The following is an 8942-nucleotide window of genomic DNA, read 5'->3' as shown; positions in this document are numbered from 1 at the left end:
ACCCTGTCTCGAAAAACCAAAAAAAAAAAAAAAAAAAAAAAAGTTGACTTAATAAAGCTAAGTCTGCATGAATATTTCAAAATTTATCCTTTTCTAGATGAAATATAGATAAGTTACAGAGCTTTTCACCAGGGACAAATTTGGTAATTTATTGACAATTTCAGGGTTTTGGTTTTTTTATATAGAATATAATTAATTTGGTTGTGGTAGCACACATCTTTAATCCCAACACGTGGGAGGCACAGGCAAGTGGATCGCTGTGAGTTCAAGGCCAGCCTGGTGGATAGACAAGCTTCAGACCTGTTAAAGCTATATAGTGAGACCCTGTCTCAAAACTCTCAAAGCACAATTGTATATCTTATGTATATGTCATTAGATGGATTGAGTAATCAGTCTTTATCACCTTCACATTTTATGATTCTTTTAATCTTGATATGGAAACTTCAGTAATCCTGGATTATTTTGTAGGTGGAAACCTGTTAGTCCTGGTGGACCAGCATGCTGCCCATGAACGCATTCGTTTGGAGCAGCTTATTACTGGTAAGTATCTGTCTGCAGTTAGAGGAGATTTAAGACTCCAGTGCAATTAACACACCTACAAGAGTTTTTGACTCTATAACTGTGAGGAAGATTGCATTGTATGTTTGAAAAATTAAGCTGAGATCATCTAGTCTGAAAACCACTGGAAGACTGCTGGAGTTTGCTTTGCTATTTCAAACATCTGGATCTGATCAATTTAGTCAGTGCCACATTTACTATACATTTATTCTCCACCTAGTCCTAGCTCATTTACAGTATACATGTATCGATGTGCTTTCCCTACTGTGTGTTCTCCCTACTGTGTGCTCTCCCTGCTGTGTGCTCTCCCTGCTGTGTGCTCTCCCTGCTCTGTGCTCTCATTGCTGTGTGCTCTCCCTGCTGTGTGCTCTCCCTGCTGTGTGCTCTCCCTGCTGTGTGCTCTCCCTGCTGTGTGTTCTCCCTGCTGTGTGCTCTCCCTGCTGTGTGCTCTCCCTGCTGTGTGCTCTCACTGCTGTGTGTTCTCACTGCTGTGTGCTCTCCCTGCTGTGTGCTCTCATTGCTGTGTGCTCTCCCTGCTCTGTGCTCTCCCATGTCTGTGCTCTCTCCCTGCTCTGTGCTCTCTCCCTGCTCTGTGCTCTCTCCCTGCTCTGTGCTCTCAGTAAATCTTCCCCACAGTCCTCAAGGTCCCATGTAATACTTTTATTTTTAAAACCTCGTTTATTTGGGAATTGATAGTGTGAGCGCACTGATGTGATTCTAGAAGGTGTCTTTTGTGTAAAAGGAAATGCAATAAGGCCTTCTTTACATCCTGTATTTATCCCATCTTCTCTCTCTCAGGGCAGCCAGCGTGAGTACTGCTCAACTGTATCTTTCCAAAGTCACTGTGCTTTTTGATGTATTTTTTTTTTTCAATCTCTGTCATCATGAGGCATTTTTTCTTTACCAAGTGATAAAATACAATAAATAAATGAATAAATAACAAAACCAAAATAAACCTCAACCACATAGTTTCTCTGTGTAGTTCAACCTTGAGTGCTCTATCCTCTTAGCTGTCCAAATGTTAAAATTACATATGCACCACCATACCCTTTTGAAATTATCAGGAAAATCTTTGATTCCTATGATAAAGTAATGTACAGCCTTAATATCAAAGAGTTAAGTGAGAATCCAGGGAGAATTTTCATGAATTGGAATGGCAATTATGTCACTAATATTTTATTTTGCCTTATAAATTGAAATCTCAAGAGTTTGGAAAGACAATAAAAAAAATAACAGTGAGAAAAATTACTTACTTTGAGTGAGGACTTAATACGAGCCCTCCTCTGTGCCTCTGGTGGGTGAAATGCAGTGGTGTGAGGAGGCCGCAGGTGTGGTGCTGATCAGTATTTGAGAGGCTTTGGAGGACAGTTGCTGAGCCTTGTCAGGCAGCCAGCAAACCAAGGGTCCTGTTCCGATCACTAGATGCTAAGCTGATGTTTGTTGCTCAAGTGTCTTCCTCACTGAGCGCTCAACTGTAAGCAGGCTGATGACCACAAGAAATGAGCTGGCTGTGCAAAAATGTGAGATTTTTTTTTTTTTTTTTGCATAAAAATTGTCAGAGGAAGACAGGGAGATGGAGAGGCTCGACCTTTCCATGGCTTGCGCAAGGTCAGAACAGTTATTAAAGTGGTGGGCTGTGTGTGGCAGTGACTGCAAAGACTCTCAGGCTAAGGAGGTCGTCAGAAAGAAACGTGAAATGCAAGAAGTGGACAAATACAAGTTTGGGCTCTTTCAAAACAAACTTACAGGCAAAGCGCTTGCAGAGCAAGCCTGACAACCTGCGTTCAATCCCTGTCGCCCACATGATACAGAAGGACAGAACTGATCTCCATGTGTGGGTCATGGCCTGTGGGAAAGCCCTTGCCACACACAAAGCACACACCACACACACACACACACACACACACACACACACAAATAAATAATGTGAGGCTGGAGAGAAGGCTCAGAAGTTAAAAGCAGCAGCTGCTCTTACAGAGGATCCAGGTGTCCCAGCACCAAAATGGCAGCTCCCAGCTCAGAACTCCAATTCTGCAGGTTGTGACGCTCTCTCTGTCCTGGCCTCTGTGGGCACAAGGCACATAAGCAGGCAAAACACCTATACACATAAAAAGTCAATTATTTAAGAATAATACTGGCAAATTCTTTTCAAAGACTGAGAAACCTTTCTGAAGGAACCAAGAAACCATCTTGACCTAGAGGATTGTATAGATGTGATGTTCTGTGTAGAGATATTTTGTATCTCTGTATCAACATCACACATGTTAATTATAGGAACACTCCCTTGTTGTGGATGTAAGAGTTAAGTCTTCTATTTCTTATTTTGAAGAAATGCTAAAATGAGTCAAGTGGCTGACTGTCCCTTAGTTTACTTAGAATTCAAACTGTAGAACTGAACACTGAACATGCTATGCAGTTCTAGAGAACTCTTGCCACCACACAGCTCACCAAGTGTCTTATGTAAAACTGATGTAAAAGCCTTCCCTTATTCTTCTCTCGTTCATCTCTCTCCCAATAGATTCCTATGAGAAACAAGGTCCACAAAGCGCTGGCCGGAAGAAATTACTGTCTTCCACAATAATCCCTCCACTGGCGATCACCGTGTCAGAGGAACAAAGGAGACTCTTACGGTCAGTAGTCTGAGGACATGATGCCAGTTGGTCTGTAACGCTTACCATAGCTCTGCGAGGTTTCTACATGCATGTTCCTTTTTCTCTTTCCAGAGAAGGAAACTGAGACAGAGAGTGTTGCATGGCTTGCCCAAGGTCTTAACGGTTAGCAGTACAGGCTCAGAGCCTGTCTTCTAACCTCAAATGCCATTCTTCTCTCTATAGCATAGATACTGAGTATAGGATAGAATTTCCCTGGTAATTTTTTCCAGCATTTGGCTTAGAACACTTCTCCTTCTTGGAAGAGCGAAGTGTTTATGCTGCACTGTTTCTGAGCAAAGTTAGGGAGATAATTGTTTCCATTCTTCTTGTCTTGGTCCATTCTAGATTCTACATTTCCATAATCTTATTATGAAAGAAGCAAAATACAGGATGCCAGGGTGGGGAAAGCCCTGGGCCAGGTCACAGCACAGGTCATGGCATAGGTCATTTCCCCACTTCCGATCAGTGTATGTTTTTTGAAAATGAAAAGGTCCGTTCGTTTCAGGCCTGGTTACTCCCTGCTGCCAATGCAGCTTTCCCTAGAGCACAATCCCCAGTCAGGACATCCCCAGTCTTGGAGCTGTTAATTACCTCCCTCTTTTAACACTGATTCAAAATACCGTCAGACCTCTTCTTTGAGCCAAACTCCTTTAAATGCAGGCAGCAAGTTAGTTCCTTAGTGAGGAATGAAAACTTAAGAATAAGATTTAGAAGTAAATTGGTTCTCACAATAGAAAAACAGAAGGAAAATCAGTTACTCTACAGTAGTCTTCCCTCGTATGTGGTGGGTTTGTTCAGGACCCCTAGTGGATACCTGAAAATGTCACTACCGAGCGAGGCCTGTGTACATATTGTTTTCCCATGGTCAGTCTTCGGTATTTTATGCTTTGGTGCCTCCTTTGCATCACTATTTAATGTGTTTGGGGAGCATTATAAAGTCGAATGAGTTACTTCAGCATAGACTGCAGAGCTGGGCTGGAGGTGTGGCTCACTGCTTAGGAGCACTCGCTACTTTGCAGAGGACCCAGGTTTGGGTTCTAGCAACCACATGAAGTCTCACAACCAACTGTAACTCCAGTTCCAGAGGCTCCAGTCCTCTCTTCTGGACTCCATTGGTGTGGGGCAAGCATGTGGCACATACATACAGGCTAGCATCCATATACATCAAGTACAAATATAATAGATACAACTTTTTAAAACTGTGACCTGCATTAGTGACATGATAAGTAAGGGACTAACAGACAGGCGTGAGCCTTTACCATGCTTCTCAGAGCGGCATGCAATTTAAGTTTTATGGCCAGGGACATAGCTCAGCACTAGACCATATGCTTAGCATGTGCAAGGCCCCTGCTCAGTCCTAAAATAAAGTTTTCTTCTGGAATTTTCCATTTATTTTTTTGGATCACAGTCAACCACTAGTAACTGAATTCTTAGAAAGTGTAACTGTGAATGAGAATTACTGTGATTGGAAAGGAAATTTGATAATAAAATCCTAACACATATAAGCATAAGGAAAGCAATACGACTTTCAAAGGTCATAGCAGCTTTTGAAAATGACGGAGTGTTTGGAGCTAGCTCCCGAGAGAGTGAAGTCATGCTTGTGCCTCTGGGGCTGTCTCCTTAGGTCTTACCACAAACATTTAGAAGATCTGGGGCTTGAGCTGCTCTTCCCAGATGCTAGTGATTCTCTGATCCTGGTGGGAAAAGTGCCACTCTGCTTTGTAGAGAGAGAAGCTAGTGAACTTCGAAGAGGACGCTCTACTGTGACTAAGAGTATTGTGGAGGTAAGACACGTCCTCCGAGTTTGCAGTCTTGCCGAGGCCACTAACTGCAATCTTTGTCGTTGATCAGCACACGTTTATGTCATGTTCATAGTGCCAGATGATGGAAATTGACAGATGTATGAGGTCACAGAAAGGAGGAAGGACGCAGTTATAACACAGTGGGATGTGGAGTATAGAGGTGTCATTGGAAGGGGGTTAGAGCTACATGTGTAGCCCCTGTCAGTCATTTCAGTGTGCAAGAGGGGAGGGAGGAGGAAGGAGCTTAAAGCTAACTAGGGTTTCACTGTGAGACTTTGTGTTTTTAAAGGGGGTGGGGGTAGGCTGGAGAGATGGCCTAGAACTTAAGAGCACTCGCTGCCTTGCAGAGGACCTGGGTTCTGTTCCCAATTCCTGGTGTTGGCTCACAACCATCTTTAACTCTAGTTCCAGGAGAGCCGTTGCCCTTTTCTGGCCTTCACCAGGCCCACATGTGATCCACATACATACATAGGTTTAGGTAAAACACTCAGGCAGCCAGATGGCTATCCACTGACCTCCACATACATACCGTGGCATGTGCGTATGCATGCATGAATGAACACATATGCATACATGAATAATGTAATAAAATAATACACAAAAATCAGAAGACAGACTTAGTGACTGAGTTAGGACAGATAGTCTAGGAAAAGCTAGAAGCAGGGTGTGTGGTTAAGGCTATTGTACTTGTTTCCATACAAGAAGATGGAGACTTGATTAAGTCATTAGTAGTGGGAATGGAAAGGAGGAACAGATTTGGTACCTGGATGAGAGGGAGACTCCAAAAGATCTGGTGCAAAAAGAACACAAAAGAATAAAGGAGAAAGATTCATCACGGTGATCCCGAGTTTGTGACCAGACAGTAGTGTCACCAAAGAGGAAGGCAGTAAAGAGCAGCGTGCCTGCTGAGTGGGCGCTGATTGTGACTTCAGTGCAGAGGTGTAGAGATACAGAGATGGTACCTTCAGGTAGGAGTGGCCAGGGGCCTGGCAGACTACAGTACAGTACAGAACAGAAATCTGGGTTGTACATATCTGTTGGCAATAAAAGCATGCCCACTTTGGTAGCATTGGAAGGTGAGAAAAGGCCAGGAACCAAAGAGACTGAGAGAGCTTAGATGAGGGGGGAGAACAGGAGGCAGAGGATGTGCTAGGTCAAGGAAGCGAGGCTGAAAGAGCCATGAGATGACCGAAGATGCTGAGGAAGGAGGAGTCCGAGGAAGGTAAATGGAGGAGAAGCTGCAGGCAGAGGGAGGGAGGTAGCAGTGGCCGTAAAGTGAGACCTGGCCAACCTGGCATCATACACCTGGAACCAGCACTCTGAAGGATTACTGAGGCAGGGGGATTACAAACTCAAAGCAAGCCTTGAAATACAGATTACATAGGACAAACCTTAGGTTTCCTTCCATAATGCTGAAGTAAAAAGAAACCAAAGCCTCATCCGGGCGTGGTGGCGCACGCCTTTAATCCCAGCACTCAGGAGGCAGAGGCAGGCGGATTTCTGAGTTCATGGCCAGCCTGGTCTACAAAGTGAGTTCCAGGACAGCCAGGGCTACACAGAGAAACCCTGTCTCGAAAAACCAAAACCAACCAACCAAACAAACAAAGAAACCAAAGCCTCTGGCTGTATCCAGAGGGAGCTGGGGTGGTGGCTGAAGGTTAGGCGTGGTTGAGTCTGTGTGTGCTGGACAGAAGGCTGCAGGACTTGAGTGTGTTTGAGGGTTGAGGGTGCTCCTGGTCTATCTAGCCTATGTGTCCCCTTCCAACCCCTTTCTAAGTCACTGTTGGTGACAGCCTTGGCTCTGTTTTAAGCAGAGCTCTTCTCTGCCCACACATCTCATTTCTTCTCAGACTTCTGCTCTGGATTTGAATTCAAATTGTGTTGAATCCAAAAGATAGGATCTGTGAGAATCTTACTGTAATTCAAATACCTAAAGTTCTAACCAGAACATTATAATAAAAACCTCTCCTGAAGCGACTTCAAAGACTACTTACTTTTAAAAAGAGTTTACTTTAAGTTGAAACAAAGTTTGTGGTTTCAGAAAATTTGATTATATTAAGTCAGGTGGATAGACAGAGTCCTTGACTTTGGAAGAAGTTGGAGCAATTCTTGTGGCAATAGTTATTGATACATTCTCACCATTTGTGGTCCAGTTTGATGTCTGAGACTGGATCTCATTATGTAGCTCTGGCCTTCACTCACAGGTCCACCTGCTGGGATTAAAGGCATGTACCACCATGCTTGGCAAGACGGAGCCTTTTAACATCATTAAAGTGTTCTGCATTAACTGAAGTGAGCCGTGAGTGGGAAGTGAGACCCTTCTTCCTCTGCAGCCTTGCAGATGTGCTTTTCAGCCCCACTCACACATCAGAGGCCACACAGTTAGCCTTGATTCCTGACGTGCTGGGCTTGCAGCAGGTTAGGTGGTGTTTTAGTTACCCTATAGGGCCCTGAGCCTAGATCTTGGTAACCATGAGCATTTATAAAGCTTCGCAGACGAGCAGGACATAGAATGATTGATTTCACTTCTAGGTTTCAAAAGAAAATCATCCTGTTGTAATCTTAGAAGGCTGATTTCGAGAAGTAATAAATTCTGTATTCTGTTAAAAAAATATTAAATGTACCATACCTTGAGACAGGTTGTTGTTGGGGTTTTTTTTTTGGTTTGTTTTGGTTTTTTTTGTTTTTGTTTTTTTCCTCCAGAGGCTAAACAAATTGGCAACATTAAATAGTATCAGCTGTAATTAAAATTTTCCATTTTAGCTGGTGCTGGTGGCTCACGCCTTTAACTCCAGCACTCCAGAGGCAGAGGCAGACAGATTTGAATTCCAGGCCAGGCTGGTCTACAGAGTGAGTGCCAGGACAGCCAGGGCTACAGAGAAACCCTGTCTTAAAAAAGAAAAAAGAAAAAAGAAAAAAAAGTAGTTTGGTTGGTTTAAATTTTTATTTTTGTGTGGGTGCATTGGGTGACAACAGCTCTCTCCTTCCACCCTGGGAATCATGGGGCTTGTGCCCTTACCTGCTGCGCATCTCACGGGTCCTAGGCTTTAAGTTATTTTGTAAATAAAGTGGTGTGGGCAGACTGAGGCAGGAGGATGACAAGTTCAAGACCAGGCTGGCCTTCATAGGAAGAGTGGAAAAAACTCTGCATAAGGACAGAGACATACAGGGGAGGAGAAACTTCTCAGGCGAGCTTTGGAAAATAAACCTCTCAACTTGATGTCCAGGAGGGAAACATCCATACACACGATATGAAAATAAAACAAACCTGAATCTTAACCATGAGCTCCCCGGGTAGCAGGTTTCCTTCTGGAGTGTTCACACATCCTTTCTCTGGGCTGATTCCCCTGCTGGCCTCCTCCCCATCTCCCCGCCCGCTCCCGCCTTTGCCCAGATCCTTTCCACTTTAATGTCCCTGTCGCCCTTCACCCTTGCCTCCTCAGAGCCACTGGGTTGTCTCGGGAGTCCCTTGCTAGTTTCTAGCCTCTGGCCACCTAGATAACACATCCTATTAGAAGCTAAGATCTGCGTATGAGAGACAACACATGTGCTTGTCTTTGTGGGCCTGGGTTTCCTCACTTGGTGTGTTTCCACGTTTTGATTATCTGTCCATCTGGAGATGGGTATCTCTTCTGGTTCCATGCTCTTCCTGTTGTGAAAGAGCAGCTGTGGACGTGGATGTGCAGTCCCTCCATGGTGGGATGGAGTCCTTTGGGTGCATGCCAAGAGGGGGAGCGCTGGCTCACATGGTAGTTCTGCCTTAGCCTTTGAGAGGGCTTCACAGTGGGTTTTATAGTGGCCGAGGACTTCCCATTCCAGTCAACCCCTGATGAGGTTCCTCCTACAGTCAGTCCATCCTCCTACAGTCAGTCCATCCTCCTACAGTCAGTCCATCCTCCTACAGTCAGTCCATCCTCCTACAGTCAGTCCA

At 44.4% G+C, this 8942-nt stretch overlaps 1 protein-coding gene across 4 annotated transcripts in view; it reads left to right on the top strand.

Annotated features, from left to right (window-relative positions):
* Window positions 1-8942, top strand: part of Mlh3 (mutL homolog 3) — a 36497-nt gene that overhangs the window by 20845 nt on the left and 6710 nt on the right. For all 4 annotated transcript variants that reach the window (XM_021179401.2, XM_029484848.1, XM_021179400.2 and 1 more), the window contains 3 exons: window positions 469-540; window positions 3077-3188; window positions 4834-4993. In XM_021179401.2, coding sequence (XP_021035060.1) covers window positions 469-540; window positions 3077-3188; window positions 4834-4993 — 344 coding nt within the window. The remainder of the gene's footprint in view (window positions 1-468; window positions 541-3076; window positions 3189-4833; window positions 4994-8942) is intronic.

This window comes from Mus caroli, chromosome 12 (genome assembly GCF_900094665.2).
Source record: "Mus caroli chromosome 12, CAROLI_EIJ_v1.1, whole genome shotgun sequence".
NCBI lineage: Eukaryota > Metazoa > Chordata > Mammalia > Rodentia > Muridae > Mus > Mus caroli.
This window is presented reverse-complemented; position numbering and strand designations above follow the sequence as displayed.